This window comes from Somniosus microcephalus, chromosome 6 (assembly GCF_052327205.1).
Source record: "Somniosus microcephalus isolate GS21.2 chromosome 6, FLI_Smic_1.0, whole genome shotgun sequence".
Taxonomy (NCBI): Eukaryota; Metazoa; Chordata; class Chondrichthyes; order Squaliformes; family Somniosidae; genus Somniosus; species Somniosus microcephalus.
In genome coordinates this window covers 54,249,282-54,267,007 of record NC_140992.1, presented here as the reverse complement: position 1 = coordinate 54,267,007, position 17,726 = coordinate 54,249,282, and the positions used below count along the sequence as shown (strand labels likewise).

Below are 17,726 nucleotides of genomic sequence, written 5' to 3'. Positions count from 1 at the left end.
CTCGTTACTCTCCAGTCCCGCTGCTTCAATTCTGAGACAAGAAAATGGCCCTGTCGCTTTCATTTCAGTAAAGTATGTACTGCCCAGATTTTCCAGGGCCAATCACTGTGTACGCACAGCGTACGTGGTCATAAGTGTCCTGCAAGTTCCGGGTTTCCGCGTGCGATGCGCATTCGTGAAAACCCAGAAATTGTGATCTGTCAAGTTTCAGCTGGACAGATGGTATGGGCTGGATTTTGTCATTGGGGGCAGGCTGAGGGTGTGTCAGGTGGTCTGCGTGTCAGGACCCCTCCTCCGATGTGAGGCGGGACAAAAGTGCACTTTTGCCCTAATTGGTCACTTGATTTCCAGTGTATGGGAACCCCTGGCCCAATGAAACGTTTGATACTGAAACTCGCCTCCGATGACATCATCAATGCAGCTGGAGTTAAGGCCTGCAAGCAACTGTTGTTCTTTTTCAGCCTTACAACATTATGACCATACTTCTGAGGGATTCCTACTGCTACTATGTCCAGCACCAGGCCAAAGTGTGCACCCAGATTTGATGAGGCCTCCCTCCAAGCTCTGGTGGAGGGAGCAAGAGCTAACAAGTGCTCTTTCCTTCCTCAGGGAGGAAAAAGCCTCCACAACAGACTAAAGCTGTGTGGCTTCAAGTGGCACAGGAGGTGAATGCCATTTCAATGTGCAGCAGAACCTGGCTGCAGCGCCGAAAGAGGTTTCATGACCTTCTCCGCACAGGAAAAGTGAGTATTCCATCCCCATGACCCTTGGTCTGGTCCCCATTGTCTCTCATCATCAGCACTCTGCTTTGTCAACCTTCTCCTCCAAATCCCACTTCACCCTTACATCCCAGCACCCTTACCCATTCCCTCTCTCTGTATGTTCACATTCACTTAATTATTCGACTATGCAGCCCTCACACTCCCTATCACTGTGATGCTATGAAAACAACTTACAACACACAGGGAGGGCCCTTGGTCTTGCCACCTCACTCCATCATTGTGTCCTTCTAAGCATCTATGCTATTGATTCTCTACACTCACTCCTTCATTCTCACTCAAACTCCACTTGTCGCCCTTATTGCAGGAAAAGAGCCCACAATAAGAGGGAGAGGGTGAGGAAAGAAGGAGGGCCACCCTCAATAGCCCAGCTCACCACTTCGGAAGAGGCGGCCCTGGAGATTGTGGGAGTGGAGGAGGATACGCAAGTGGGGGACAGACAGACGGGCGCATCAGAGCAAGTTGGTGACAGAATAGTTTTTCATCTCTCTCATTGACATTGCGTGAGTGACTGATCCTGATTCTGATGCTCTAATAGATTGACTTATGATCATCTGCACAATTCAATGTGCATGCAACGTTTATCTCTCATGTCTAACTCTTTCCTTTACTCCCCCACAGGACCATCGAGAGCCCCCCCTCCCCACTGTCCAGGTGGAACAGCCTGAGCCGCCAGACTCCTCAGAGCAAGCTGCAACCTCTGAGGGCACAGCGTCAGCAGAATTCAGCGCACCCAGCACCAGCGCAGACACTCACACCTCGGTGGGACCTTCGGGACATAGAGTAGTGTTGTCACCTGGTGTATCACAGCTCATAAGTGAGCATCAGCAGATGGTGGAGTCAGGGACAGCAGCGGAGAGTCCTCGTCGGAGGGTACAGGACTCTCCCAGCTCAGCTCCGCTGCATGTCGACCCTGTGCCTCCGGGTCCATCCAGAAGGAGAGCGGTGCTGGAACTCCAGGAACAGGTGCAGGAGTCTCTGCAGGTTTTGTCTCTAGGGCCGCTGCGAGTGTGGAGCGAATGGAGGAGTCCATAGCGAACATGAGCAGAGCCTTTGTGGAGGCGTTGGCGCATGAACGCATCACCACGGAAAGGATGGCAACCTCCGTGGAAACGATGGCTACCTCTGTGGTAAGTCTGGCTACCGTAGCGGAGAGGATGGCTATGGTAAAGGAGAGGATGGCTACGCCCATGGAGGAGCTTAGTCGTCAGGGTCTTGAAAACATGGTCATTGTTCAGAATAAACTGACATCTCTTGAGGAGCGATGGTCAGCTATTGAGCAGAGAAACCAGACCTTCACGGAAGTCCTCTGGAGTAGGACTTCCAGTGCAGAAACAGGTCCTCATGGCCCCCCTGAAGTGCAGCAAGGTGTTGTCAAGCCACTTGCTAGCTCTGAAGTGGGCTGACCCATGAGAGAGATGTTGGTGGCAGAGAACAAGGAAGTGGGGTCTCCTCTCCAAGTGCTCACATGACCATGCCACTGCAGAGCCCTCGGTCAGAGCCCCACCAGAATCCTCACCCAACTGAGATCGACGCCTCAGCCCCTGCACAGCCGCAGGAGCAGCAGACTGTTGCCGAGCCCCCACAGGCTCGCAACCCCAGAGGATGCCCACCAAAGGTGTCGAGGCAGGAGCAATATGAAAGTGAGCAAGGGGCCTCCACGTCTGCTGAAGCCACAGTGGAAGCGCCACGTAGGAGCACGCGTAAGAGGAAGATAATGCACAAGTAGACACAAGGGTAGTCACTTGGGTGTAATGTGTTTAATTTTGAAATGTCATCAGTTGCTTGTTGTGAGAAAAAATTCTGATGGCAAACTGGTGAAGTTGTGGCCTGTGTCATTTTGCAAATGGGACTTCCACATTAAGGGCTTAGGGCGACTTGCAATTGTCAGTATGGTGGTCAGAGTGATAGGAATCCGTAGGCTCTTGGCCATTGTCGATGCTCTGGTAAGAAGGTGCGAGGCAGAAGTGTTTGATTGTCTAGGCTAAGCAAATCTGGCCAAGATGAGTGCGTCCCTTGCATCCCGGGCAGCAATATGCTCACATGCTACTGCTGCTGGTTGATGTGCCTCCATAAGCTGTTCATTGTCGCTCTCCTCCTGAGGAGGCTATGCGATGAGCCATTTGTTCCTCAGGCATCTGCAAGCCACAATGCTGTGCCATGTTGTGAAGTGCACAGCAGACCACGATGATTCTGGAGACCCTGGCTGCTGAGTACTGCAGGGCTCCACCTGATCTATCAAGGCATCTGAAGCGCATCTTCAGCAAGCCGATGGTTTGCTCGATTATGGATCTGGTGGAAATGTGGCTGGAGTTGTAGCACTCCTCAGCTTCGTTGGATGGGCTCCTCAACGGCGTCATTAGCCACGTCTTCAGGGGATAGCCCTTGTCTCCAAGTAGCCATCCGAAAAGTTGGTCTGGCAGACTGAAGAGCGGAGGCACACTAGACTGGTGCAGGATGAAGGAGTCATGGCAACTGCCAGGGTACTTGGCGCAAACATGCAAAATTTCCTTCTTGTGGTCACACAACAGCTGCACGTTAAGGGAGTGGAAGCCCTTGCGGTTGACAAAATTACCTGGATTGTGATGGGGTGCCTTAAGGGCCACATGTGTGCAGTCAACGAAGCCCTGCACCCTTGGAAAGCCTGCCAGATCAGCAAATCCAAACACACACATGCGCTTACACTTGCTTGATCCTTGGAGAAGTTGATGTAATTGTGCGCGATTGCAAAGAGGGCATCAGTTACCTGCATGATACAAGTGTGTGTGGCCGCCTGGGGGATGCCGCTGCTGTCTGCAGCTGATCCCTGGAATGAGCCTGAGGCAAAAAAGTTGAGTGCGGTGGTGACTTTGACGGCCACTGGTAAGGGGTTTCCACCTGCTCCTCTGGGCTCCAGGTCTTGCTGCAGCATTGCGCAGATGTCACCCAGTACCTCTCGCGAAAGTCTGAACCTCCTTTGGCACTGCTGCTCAGTCATGTTGAGGTAGCTCATCCTCTGTCTGTAAACCCTGTTTTGGGGGTATCTCCCACGGCGACGTGCTTCCATGCGCTGGCACCTTCTTGCCTGTGCAGCTTCAGGTGGATGAGCAGCAGGTTGGCGCTCCTGTTGTTGCTCCTGCTGTTGTTCAGGGTTCTGCTGCTGCTGCAGCTGGCCTTCGTCCAAATCTGATGTCCAGGAGGAAAGGAAATAAATGGTTTCCATTCTTCTGGCATATACCTCAGTTGAGGAAGCGCTCAGTCAAGGTGGGGAGAGGGGTTTCCCAGGAGGCCACACTGGAGATGGGTCTCAGGCTCCAAACTTCCACAACAATGAGTAGGCCGCTAAAAGTTCCCCCAGACCTGAGACAACAACGTTCTGGCGTGTTCCAGAGGAGACGTGCAGCACGAGGGAAAAGTGTTGAATTCAGAAATCTCAAAATTTGATTATAGAGGCACTTAACTGGGTGTTAAGGGCTTTAAGGGCCTATCCCGCCTCTTGGAAACGGGATGGAAACGGGGTCTGAAACCCTGATTCTGGGAAAATTGCTCGGAGACAGGCTGGAGGCAGGATCGGAGCCGCCTGCCATTTTTTGCGATTTAACACCTCACACGCCTCCAATCCCGCCTCCTCGGGCCTGGCAAAATCGAGCCCCATGTATCTGAAGGAAATGGAAATTCACTGGTGCAGAGTTGGGCTATTCCCAACTACTGCCCAGCGAATGCCCACGGAACTCTTATGCCTGTTAAAAGCAGGCATAAGGCCTTCTTTTATGAGCATAAGGGTTCAAGTAAGTATTAAAATAAAAATTGTAAAATCATTTAAACATTCAAAAACCTTTAAAATTAGTTTAGGTTATTTTTGGCCCTTTTAAAAATGTTTAAATTTATTTTTCTAAAAATTAAATTTTTCTTTAAATGTTTAATTAAATTGCATTTTAATTAATTTTAAACGTGATGATTTATTTTTATTTAGGTTATGTGAAAATGTATTTTTTATGTGATTCCTATTATGCTTATGGAGATTCCGTACATAAATGGAATCCCCATAAGCCTAATGGGAATCTCCCTTTGTGATTGGTTGGGCTGGCCCACGTGATCCCAGGGACGCTTGCGATCCGCATGCGCCCCGGGATACGTGGGCCTTTGTACAGGCCTACGCGTAGAGGCCCAGGAACGTGAGTCTTCGTTGGTCCGGGGCTTCAGGTAAGTACAGATTTTACTTGCAGTTCAGAGTCATTCACCCGCGGGAAGCCTCCAACCGCAATTTCAGGTCCAATATTTTTACCTGAAGTCTGTAATATTGCTTTAGCAAATTTTCTGTTTTGCGGTCCGCAAAATGCTCTCATTTTTAGGCAGCAGCATGACCGTGTTAAACATCAGAAAGCATGCTCCAAGCCCCAGACTATCTGTGAGAAATGCCACAGGAGAGCTACTTCTTCGTCTTCTTTCTCTTCTGTGCCTAACAGCACATGAGGTAACTTGTTTCTTCCACTGCTTTTAAATTCAGCAGGCTTTTTCAATGACAAAGACCCTTTTTATGTGGCTAGGCCATTATCCTGATTCACAACCCCATACCAGGAGGACCGGCTAGATCCGATGTGTGGGTCGCCACTCCACTCTCATCGAACCCGAGTACCCCGCTGGATGTCAGCCCAGTATTCAGAGACCGGTGCTCTGATATCCTGCTCGCTAGGATAGGAGAGCTATTATAATAGCAAAATACTGCGGATGCTGGAAATCTTCTCCTTCACCTGGCACCTTCCCGTGCAAACGCAGGAGATGCAACACATGCCCTTTTACCTCCTCCGTTCCCACTGTCCAGGGCCCCAAACACCCCTTCCAGGTGAAACAACGATTTACTTGTACTTCTTGCAATTTAATATACTGTATTCGCTGCTCACGATGCGGTCTCCTCTACATTGGGGAGACCAAACGCAGATTGGGCGACCGCTTTGCGGAACACCTCCGTTCAGTCCGTAAGGGTGACCCTGAGCTTCCGGTCGCCTGTCACTTTAATTCTCCGCTTCACTCCCACTCTGATCTCTCTGTCCTCGGCCTATTACATTGTTCCAATGAAGCTCAATGTAAGCTCGAGGAACAGCACCTCATCTTTCGATTAGGCACTTTACAGCCTTCTGGACTCAACATCAAGTTCAACAATTTCAGATAATTATCCCTGCCCCCATTTTTCATGCAGTATGATTTTGCCATTCCCATTTGCAACATTTTCACAGTATGTTCTTTCAATTCCTTCCTCCCCTCCTAAACCCCCCCCCCCCCACACCCATCCCCTGTCTCTGCACCTGCTTAATATCTGTTACATTTCCAGCTTTTTCCAGTTCTGATGAAGGGTCCCAGACCTGAAACGTTAACTCTGTTTCTCTCTCCACGGATACTGCCTGGCCTGCTGAGTATTTCCACCATTTTCTGTTGTTATTTAGGAGAGCTATTAGTTGATTTATATCTGTCCTGCAACAAATCCTGTTTGTGCTTTCAATTTGTATCATGGATTTCACGTACTATAAAAAAAATTTCAGGAACACATCATAATATTAATAAATGATTCATCTAGTGCTTTCATTTTCATGGATGACCATTCAAACCTGTTTCAGGTTTACAAAGACGAATAACCATCTCTGGTGCTCCCTTAAGGTAGACAGTGAGTTTTTCTTTTCCAATCACTTGGGTTACAACTGACATTCTCTGTAGTGCTGATGAGAATGGGTATTGCTTCAGGACTATAATTCCTTCCTTTGATACCTGTAATATATAATAACATTGCCCTGTTAAGGAATTTAATACGTGAATTACTCTGTAATACATTTTTGGGTACTGTTACTTTACTGCTGTCAAAAACATGGGCTGGATTTTGCCATTGGGAGCTTTTGGAGGTGGGACTCCCACTTGTCGGATTTCAGTCCCACCTCCATCAACTTTTGGCCAACCCACACTATTTTCCCTTGATTGACCTTGTTAAGCCCACCCAGCGGGCTTAGCAGGCCAATTAAGGGAAAGCCAGTTACAGAGAAGGTCAATGTATGATGTTTCATCTGTCAAATGAATCATCATCGTTTAACAGCTCTGTGAAGCTGTCAAACACTGACATTCTCTGTAGTTTGATGAGTTCTTGAATTCAAGACCTCGTCAAACCTCTTTCTTTTGCAGAAATTAGATGGTTGTTGCATTGGAGAATGCAATGGCCATCTATCATCTCTGCCGCGGAGGTGCGAGACTCTCTGCATACCCAACGATTGAAGCCTGCAGGAAGAAACAAACGTAAGTACACTTTTTCTAACACTTTCCACTTACCTCACATAATCACCTTTCCACACTTGCACCCATCACTCACCTTCACAGTGCACTTTTGGACCCCGCAGACCCACTAGTCGCCTCGATGACCCTGGCGGGGTTCGGCGCCTTCGGGAATCCCGCACTTTTGTGCATAAAATGGGGTTAATCCTCTTATCTGCCTGTTAACTACCTGTTAGTGGCACTAATCCCCTTCCCGCCTCCAAGGAGACGGGACCCGGCGCGGGACGGCTTCCCGCCTCCTGGCAAGATGGCACGGTGGCGGGTTGGGGGCACCCACCCCCAAATTCTGCCATTTTCCTGGCAGTCCCGCCTCCAAACTCGCCTCCCCAGGGCTGGCAAAATCCAGCCCATAGGCATTTACAGCACAAGAGGCCATTCAGCATATTGTGCCTGTGTTAGAGAAATTCAAAGCTAATCCCACTACCCCGCTCTCTCCATATAGCCTTGTATCTTCTGCTTCAAACATTTATTAATTTTCCCCTGGAAGATACTTCAACTATTCCCTGTGGCAAAGCATTCCATTCTCCAACAACCCGCTGTGTCAGGAAATTTCTTCTAATCTCTCTCCTCATTCTCTCAGTGATAAATTTAAATTGATGGCTCCTCATCATCGAGTCCCCGACGAGAAGAAATAGTCCACCAAATACACGATCAAAACTCGTTATGATCCCTTTAAAAAATCTCTATTAAATCTTCTCTGACCCATCTCTGTTCCAGTGGAAGTAGTCCCATTATCTCAAATCTCTCCTCATAACTATAGTTTCCCATCCTTGAGGGTAAAGCAAGTGTTTTCTGATAAACTGAACATTCTTGGTTTTGAGGCAAAATACGGATTGTCAAAATTCATATCAAGTACCTTATTAGCTCTAGGTCCTGGCTTGACAATAAATGAATGTGCTTCCTCATTTTGCTGCTTTAAGATTGTATTTTCTTTTAACTCCTGTCATGGGTTCAAAAAAGAACATTATAGTTTAATTGTATTTTTAATTTGCTTCAAATTGAAATATATTTTAATATAATTGTATACATCTCCATTGTGGGCAAAAGATCCATTGCCAGTCTGAATACATTTGGACAATGGCCTCCTGAATACCTGTAACAAGTATGGCAATATTAACACAACTACTAAACTGACAGATTCAAAGCATATAAGGTGGGACGAAAGAAAGAACTTGGGGTAGATTTTGCCGAACCTGTCGGGAAGAAGGCGGGACTTCCCCTTTCGGGTTTTTGACCCGCCTACTTCGACGTCTGGCCAATCCACGTGATTTTCCCTTGATTGACCTTGTTGAGCCCGCCCAGTGGGCTCAGCAGGCCAATTAAGGGCCACCCGGCAACAGGGGACGTCACAGACTGAAATTTCATCTGTCAAGAGTTCTTGACAGATGAAATATCAGTGTCTCACAGCTGTTTGAAGCTGTGAAACACTGACACTCTGAGTTCTAAGCTGAGTCATTCTGCACAGACTCAGTTAGAACTCTCACCGGCACGCAAAGCTGAAGGCTGTCACTTTTGACAGATTGCAGCTGTTCAGCTTTCAGTTCCGGCTGAGTGATGCTCTCCCGACGGCTACAGGAAGAAAGGCTGTTAAGGTAAGTACAGGTAAGTAAAAGTTCTTTACACACTTTAGACACACCAACTTACCTTTACACTCATGCACCCATCACTCACCTGAGTGCCGACATCATGACCCCTCCAACTCCTTCAACCCGACGGCCCACCTGCTCTACCTGGCGTGGTTTGGAGCCATCGGGAAACCCACACGAAACCCCTCAAAATAGGGATTAGGCTAAAAACTGCCCGTTAACTACCTGTTAACAGGCAATTAATTGGCACTAATCCCTTCCCGCCTGGTTTCAGCGGGTCCCAGTGCGGGGCGGGTACCCGCCGCCCCTGAAACTTACGTGGGGCGGGGTTTTGGGCGGGAAGGTGTCGGGACCCCCAAATTCAGGATTTCCCCCCCCACATGCCTGAAACCCCGCCTGACGGCTCCCCGAAAATCTAGCCCCTTGTATTTACAGAGCAACCTTTACATGCTCAGGACATCCCAAAGTGCTTCACAACCAATTCATTACTCTGGAAGCGTAGTCACTGAGGCTCTGTAGGCAGACGCAATAGCCAACTTGCACACAACAAAGTTTCACAAACAGCAAACCAGTTATTCTGCCTTTGATGATGTTGGTTGAGTAGGACAATGTTCATCAGGACACTGGGAGAACGCTCTGCTTTTCTTCAAAACCTCAGTAAACCCTCAGTAAGCTCCCCGCTGGAGTGGAGCTAATTTACAGAACAAACGGGAAACTGTTCAAACTCTGTCGCCTCCAGTCCAGATCTAAGGTCGTCCCATCCTCTGTCATCGAATTACAGTATGCAGACGATGCTTGCGTCTGCGCTCACTCGGAGGTCGAACTCCAAACCATTGTCAACACCTTCACTGAAGCGTATGAGAGCATGGGCGTTACACTAAACATTCGTAAGACAAAGGTCCTCTACCAACCTGCCCCCACCACACAGTACTACCCCCCAATTATCAAAACCCACGACAAGGCCTTGGAAAACGTGGACCACTTTCCATACTTTGGGAGCCAACTGTCGACAAGGGCAGACGTCGACGACAAAGTCCAACACCGCCTTCAGTGTGCCAGTGCAGCCTTCGGTCGCCTGAGGAAGAGAGTGTTTCAAGACCGGGACCTCAAACCTGGCACTAAGCTCATGGTCTACAGAGCAGCAATGATACCCGTCCTGCTGTATGCCTCAGAGACATGGACCATATACAGCAGGCACCTCAAAGCACTGGAGAGGTACCACCAACGCTGCCTCCGCAAGATCCTGCAAATCCATTGGCAGGATAGGCGCACCAACGTCAGTGTTCTTGCTCAGGCCAACATCGCCAGCATCGAAGCTTTGACCACGCTCGATCAGCTCCGATGGACGGGTCACATTGTCCGCATGCCCGATACGAGACTCCCAAAACAAGCGCTCTACTCGGAGCTCCGGCACGGCAAGAGAGCCCCAGGTGGGCAGAGGAAATGCTTCAAGGACACCCTCAAAGCCTCCTTGAAAAAGTGTAACATCCCCACCGACACCTGGGAATCCCTGGCCCAAGACCGCACAAAGTGGAGGAGAAGCATCCGGGAAGGCGCCGAACTCCTTGAGTCTCTTCACTGGGAGCAAGCGGAAGCCAAGCGCAGGCAGCGCAAGGAGCGCACGTCAACCCAAGCACCCCACCCACCTGCCCATTAAACCACCGTCTGCCCCACCTGTGACAGAGACTGTAGGTCCCACATTGGACTAATCAGTCACCTGCGAACTCATTTTTAATGTGGAAGCAAGTCATCCTCGGTTCCAAGGGACTGCCTAAGAAGAAGAAGTGCTGTGGGATCTGTAATATTCACCTGACCCACTGGGACAGGCAAACAGTGACTACACTTCAAGGAGTTTATAGCCTGAGTATCGGTAATTTTTATGCTGACTTACTGCCCTGAGGAAAATGGAAGTCCAGGCATTAAGGCTATTTTAGACAAGATTAACACCAGTTTGCATATTCCAATGTAGGTTTAACACATTACCAGCAGTCAGCTGAAAACACCAATTCAGCCAGTTATTAGGATCCAATGAATTGAAGTAACACTACACGTACCGAATTTTAAAATGGAGCGTGCTTCTAGTACTATATCTTGCATTTGCACCAGACTTTACTCTCCTAAAATACTTAAGTCAATATATTTCAAATATTTCCTTTAATATCTGGCAGGCTTTGAAATACAGAATGAATGGTGCGTATCATCATGATAAAATACATGGAGATGTTATGCAGTAATATGTTAAGTTTCTCCCCTATTATTGAGCGGTGCAGTATGTGCAATGGATCTTCTGTGCATTGTATTATATTGGTGCATTATTCTGAATGGCCATTTGAATACAGGCCTCCTGCACGCAGTGGGAGACTGTCAGCAGGGTCTGCACATAGGTGTGATTCTTTTAAATGCTGTGAGATCGGAAGCACTGTTCAGCCAAGGGTAGATGTCTCCTGACCCTTCAATCAGGAAAATCAACCTCCACATCTTCCAACCTCACCCCGTTTCCGACATTACAACAGCGATGACACTTCAAAAAGTACTTCATTGACTGTAAAGTGCCTTGAGACATCCGGTGGTCATGAAAGGCGCTATATAAATGCAAGTCTTTCTTTTCTTTCTTAGTTTACTGTCTCAGCTAAAAGACAGCAGCTCCAGCAGTACAGCATACTCTCAGCTACAAAATCCATATTAGGTTTCTTTTTGCTCGCTGCAATTTCATACTAACATTGTTTTACCAACAACAAGTATATTCACTGTATTCACTGGGGGATATTTTGTGGAGGCTGAGTGTCACACACAGAGCAGGTTCATGTCAGATTCCTCGACAACTTGAACTCTATCAATTGTCTATCAGCACGTCCTCCCAACAAGGGAAGGATTTGCACTTGGACGTGAACAGACTAAAAAAGAAGGCTTAAATTCAAAAGAAGACAATGTTAACATGAGGATGGGGAGTGGGGGGGCTGGGGTGGGGGTCACATCAGCCACCTGTTTTACACCCCGTTCAATATTGCTTCCTGTTGCCTTCAACAGAAGTTAACTTCAACCAGCGTGTAAAACCGATTCCATCCCGTCAGTTTTCCCCCGAGCAGGTTAGGTTAAAATTACTCCCGAGATGTCAAAGAAATGTTTAGATTGTCAGCATGTCCTGAGTCATTTCAAGCTCCCTGGGACAATTACTTTGCAATCCACACAACGCAATGCTGAAACAATGACAATAGCAACAATTTACATTTATATAGCACCTTTAGTGTAGAAAAACATCCTAAAGCATTTCACAGACGTTTAATCAAAAAATAGATGCTGAGATATTAGGAGGGGAGAAATAAATATTAGGAGGAGAGACCAAAAGCTTGGTCAAAGAGGTTAGTTTTAAGGACAATCTTAAAGGAGGAGAAGGGGTTTAGGGAGGGAATTCCGAGATAGCTGAAGGTAGGGCGGTATGTACAAGAGGTCAGAGGAACAGGAGTTCGGGGGATGAGGTTGTAGGGTTGGAGGAGGATACAGAGATAGAAATAAATAGATTTAAAAAAATAGTTCCTGTTTTTGGAAAATGGTAACAGTAAGCATTGCAGGGAAGCGATAAATTTGGGTCTTAGTTCGTCCAAATGAAAGCATACAACTCCTTTAAAACATGCAGTCTGTCTCTTACCCAGCGAGTGGTCTCAAACATTTTTAAGTCCAGTGGGTCACCTTGAAGAGTGTTGTCTAAAAGGATCAGTGAGTGACAACTGGCCATAGCACCAAAGAATGGCCCCCACGGTAACATATCTCCACTGCTAAACTTGAATATATTCTGTAAACTGGACATTTGGAAATGTCTTATTAGAAACACAAGATCAGTCATAAATCTGTGCTATTTTTTGTAACTCTATTCTTAACAATTTAAAACTGTTGTCATTTTTCATAGGTATGCTAAAACCACAATGAAACATCAAAAGTATTATTAATGACAGAAATTGCCATTTAAATATTTTAGAAGATGAAAATATTTCTGAAAGATATCCTGAAGCAGGAACTGTTTAATTTGTTTAAAATTGATGTGTCAGTAGAAAGATTTAGATCATTTAACTTGTGTGTTTAAAAAATGGCAAGACAAGAGGTCCAACAATTTAATCACTAACTGGCTAGATAACTGCATTTGCCAAAGATATCGACCAATGTAGCTAAAACATACAAGTCCCTCACTATAAAGATCCCTGTTGTACTATGACTTCTGAGATAACAGTTTGCTTATAGCCGATGGCCATTAGAGAAACCAACCTCCCGCAAAAGTTAATGTGTGGGTGCTAAAGACAATCTCATTGAGAAGATCTAATATGTATTTAGCAACTTATTGCTATGATTCTCTTATTCTGTGCATCTTTATCTATTAAACATTGTAAAAGTTTCTGGTTCTATAATTTCAAGGGAACATACCCTTTCCCTTTAGTTGATGCTAAGCCCCACAAATCCAGTCCATCTTCAGTCAGAGTTCCAGTCTACATAAAGCACAAAATAGTAAATAAATCTGGTGAAGAGAACAGAACAGCATAAAGCAATATGTTGCTCACAGCACAAAAAATATTAGGTCCTGAATGATGTTTTGGGTTACTAATGCTTAACATCTTTGACTGAGATTCCTCTCTCTGCTATTTTAGTACAAACATTTACCAATTTATTTGAAATAGTGGAGAGATGAATTTCAGATGAACATGTTAAGTGTTTGTACGCTATACTAAACATTAAAAGCAAAATGATTGAGAATTTATTGGTTTTCTATAATATTTACCATCAATCAGGGGCATATTTTACTTCAATAGCAAAATACTGCGGATGCTGGAAATCTGAAATAACAACAGAAAATGCTGGAAACACTCAGCAGGCCAGGCAGTATCCATGGAGAGAGAAACAGAGTTAACATTTCAGGTCTGTGACCCTTCGTCAGAACTGGAAAAAGTTAGGGATGTAACAGGTTTTAAGCAGTGCAGAGGCAGGGAAAGGGGGGGGGGAAGGAAGGAACAAAAGGACTGTCCCTTTTGTTCCTTCTTCCCCTCCCCCCTCCCTTTCCCTACTTCTGCACCTGCTTAAAACCTGTTACATCCCTAACTTTTTCCAGTATATTTTACTTCATTCATTATATTTTAGCAAGAAGAGTAGACATGAGAATAAAGCAGTTGCAATGAACACAATTTATTTTGTCTTTATTTTGTATGATTCCAGATAAAGTAAATCTGAATCAAAATGGATTCAGCCAGCTGTCTGGGACATCTTTCATTAGGTACCCTTTAGTCTGTCACAAAGTTGGTGTAGATAGCTGATGCACTATCAATTGCTACAAAAGACTGGAGATTGAGAAAGTAATAAACAGGCTTTTATTACCAAAGAACAGAGCATGCCTCTTGTGGTTGCCTGGTATCCAAAAGGGCTGGAGGCTTCTGAGCAGCGACCTTTATACCCAGCCATGAGGGTGGAGCCAGGGGCGGAGTCAGCTGAGGCATGCACAGACAAGTACAACAATATGCAAGAGTGAACAACAGTACTAACAGTGAACAACAATACTAACAACAGTGGTTTACCACATTCACCCCTTGTTTAGAATTGAGTCCGGCGGGGTGAAGTGCACTAAAAATTCGTGTACTGAAGTCTATCAGGAGGCCTTGTAAGCCGTCCTGAGCGTCGCAGCAGCGGCGGTGATGGTGCAGCATCCAACGGTGAACCCGGTGTCTCGTTCAGAGGAGGTGTAGCAGGTGGCGGACCCTGGGGCTGCTGCATGCCGTCTACAGGGGTCAGAGCATGGGTAATGGGAGGTAGCAATGGTGGTCTCTCAGAGGCACCCGAAGGTGCGAGGTCTCGTGCGGGGACTGTGTCCTGGGGGTAGGCAGGAGTAGCGGTGGGTGGCGAAGAGGGTGTTTCAGGAGCACCTGCAGGTGCGAGGTCTCGAATGGAGACTGTGTCCTCCCGCCCGTCCGGGTACACCACGTAAGCATACTGCGGGTTGGCGTGGAGGAGGCTCACCCTCTCGACCAGGGGGTCCGCCTTATGGGTCCTCACGTGCTTCCGCAGTAGGACGGGACCTGGAGAAGTCAGCCATGTTGGTAGCGAAATCCCCGACGTGGACTTCCTGGGGAAGGAGAACATTCTCTCGTGAGGAGTGGCATTGGTGGGTGTACAGAGCAGCGACCGAATGGAATGGAGCGCCGCAGGGAGGACCTCCTGCCAGCGGGAGGTCGGAAGGCCCTTAGATTTTAAGTTTAAAAGGACTGCCTTCCAGACTGTCGCATTCTCCCTTTCCACCTGGCCGTTACCCCGGGGGTTGTAGCTGGTGGTCCTGCTTGTAGCAATGCCTCTCGCGAGCAGGTACTGCCGAAGTTCGTCGCTCATAAAAGATGAGCCCCTGTCGCTATGGATATAGCTAGGGAAACCGAACAAGGCGAAGAGGTCATTCAGACATTTAATGACCGTGGTACTGGTCATGTCCGAGCAAGGGATGGCAAACGGGAAACGGGAGTACTCATCAATTATATTGAGGAAGTACACATTGCGGTCAGAGGAGGGGAGGGGCCCTTTAAAATCGATGCTCAGCCGCTCGAAGGGGCGCGTGGCTTTGATCAGGCTCGCTCTGTCTGGCCTATAAAAATGCGGCTTGCACTCGGCACAGATCTGGCAGTTCCTGGTCATGGTCCTGACCTCCTCGATGGAGTAGGGCAGGTTACGGGATTTGATAAAATGGAAGAACCTGGTGACCCCCGGGTGGCAGAGGTCATTGTGGAGGGTCTGTAGCCTATCAACCTGCGCGTTGGCGCACGTACCACGTGATAGGGCATCTGGGGGCTCATTGAGTTTCCCGGGCCGGTACAAGATATCGTAATTGTAGGTGGAGAGTTCGATTCTCCACCTTAAGATCTTGTCATTCTTGATTTTGCCCCGCTGCTTATTATGAAACATAAAAGCCACTGAACGCTGGTCAGTGAGCAGGGTAAATCGTTTTCCGGCCAGGTAATGCCGCCAATGTCGCACGGCTTCCACAATGGCCTGGGCCTCCTTTTCGACAGAGGAGTGTCGAATCTCGGGGCCCTGGAGGGTCCTTGAGAAAAAGGCCACGGGTCTCCCCGCCTGGTTAAGGGTTGCAGCTAGGGCAAAGTCGGATGCGTCGCTCTCCACTTGAAAAGGAAGGGACTCATCCACAGCATGCATTGTGGCCTTCGCAATGTCTCCTTTTATGAGAGTGAAGGCTGCACAGGCCTCTGCTGTCAGGGGGAAGGAGGCGGACTTGATGAGGGGTCGGGCTTTATCCGCATAGTTGGGCACCCACTGAGCATAGTAAGAGAAAAACCCCAGGCATCTCTTCAGTGCTTTCTGGCAGTGGGGGAGGGGGAGCTCCATAAGGGGGCGCATTCTATCGGGGTCTGGGCCGATGACTCCGTTCTCCACTACGCAGCCAAGAATAGCGAGGCGCGTAGTACGAAACATACATTTGTCTTTGTTGTATGTGAGATTCAGCCGCTGGGCCGTCCGGAGGAATTTCTCTAGATTAACGTCGTGGTCCTGCTGGTCGTGGCCGCAGATGGTGACGTTGTCTAGATATGGGAAAGTGGCCTGGAGCGCGTTCTGGTCAACCATCCGGTCCATCTCCCGTTGGAAGACAGAAACTCCGTTGGTGACGCCGAAGGGAACTCTGAGAAAGTGATAGAGCCGACCGTCAGCTTAAAAGCTGTGTACTGGCGGTCCTCAGCCCTGATGGGGAGCTGGTGGTATGCCGACTTCAGATCAATCGTCGAGAACACCCGGTATTGTGCTATCTGATTGACCATGTCAGATATGCGGGGGAGTGGGTATGCATCTAGTTGGGTGTAGCGATTGATCGTCTGGCTGTAGTCAATAACTAGGCGCTGTTTTTCGCCAGTCTTCACTACCACCACTTGTGCTCGCCATGGGCTGGTGCTACTTTCAATAATCCCTTCCTTCAGGAGTCTCGCTACCTCGGATTTAATGAAGCTCCTATCCCCAACACTGTAACGCCTGCTTTTGGTAGCGATGGGCTTACAGTCGCGGGTGAGGTTAGCGAACAAGGAGGGGGGGGGGACTTTAAGGGTGGAGAGGCTGCAAATGGTGCACGGCGGGCGATTTAAAAGCTGCTGGCTGCAGACTGTGAGTGGGGGGAGGGGTCCGTCATACGCTAATGTGACACTCTTAAGGTGGCACTGAAAATCCAACCCCAGTAGAACGGCAGCGCAGAGATGGGGCAGGACCAGAAGTTTAAAATTTTTGTATTCTGTGCCCCTTACTGAAAGGGTCACTACACAGTAGCCACCGACGTCCGCTGACTGGGCTTTGGAAGCCAAAGAGATCCGATGGCGCGTCGGCAGGACCGGGAGAGAGTAACTGCGCACCGTGTCGGGGTGGATAAAGCTCTCCGTGCTCCCGCTGTCAAAAAGGCAGGTAGTGGCGCGGCCGTTTACCGTAATATCCATCATGGACCTGGACAGTTGATGAGGGAGAGATTGGTCCAGCGTCACGGAGGCCAGCGTATGGTCGAGCGAGTCGATGTGGTCGTCAGATGAGGCGGTGGTTGAGTCCGGCTCCCCCGTGGTTGAAGTCGGAGGCGTCCAAGATGGCGGACAAAATGGCGGCGCCCACGGTCCCGATCCCCACGCGGCTGGGGGAGCCCAAGATGGCGGACAAGATGGCTGCGCCCACGGTTCGCACGCAGCGCTGCTGGCGTTAGCGGTCTTCCCTTTGCAGGCGCTAACGTAGTGACCTTTCTTCCCGCAGCCGGAGCAGGTAGCATTCTTCGCGGGGCAGCGTGCTCTAGGGTGTTTAGCTTGGCCACAAAAATAGCATTTTTGTGCCTTGGACATCGCTGCAGCAGTCGGAGGTGGCGGTCCCATGGCCCAAGATTGCGGCGTCCACGGCGCGGGGCGATGAGGGGAGAAAGCGTCCATATTTCTGTGGGCCGCGTCGAGCGAGAGCGCGAGGGACACTGCCTTTGTCAGGTCTATTTCACCCTTCTCCAGCAGCCTCTGCCGGGAGTAGTCGGACCTTAGACCCGCAACAAAAGCGTCTCGTATCAATCCCTCCGCATGTGCCGCGGCCG

The 17,726-nt window shown here is 48.5% G+C and overlaps 1 protein-coding gene across 1 annotated transcript in view; it reads right to left on the bottom strand.

Annotated features, from left to right (window-relative positions):
• Positions 1-17,726, bottom strand: part of LOC147115735 (putative cation-transporting ATPase 13A4) — a 124,288-nt gene that overhangs the window by 65,208 nt on the left and 41,354 nt on the right. The window contains exons 12-15 of the mRNA XM_085990857.1: positions 13,070-13,131; positions 12,303-12,453; positions 7,927-8,010; positions 6,362-6,518 (exon numbers count right to left, since the gene is read on the bottom strand). Of these exons, the coding sequence (XP_085846983.1) occupies positions 6,362-6,518; positions 7,927-8,010; positions 12,303-12,453; positions 13,070-13,131 (454 nt within the window). The remainder of the gene's footprint in view (positions 1-6,361; positions 6,519-7,926; positions 8,011-12,302; positions 12,454-13,069; positions 13,132-17,726) is intronic.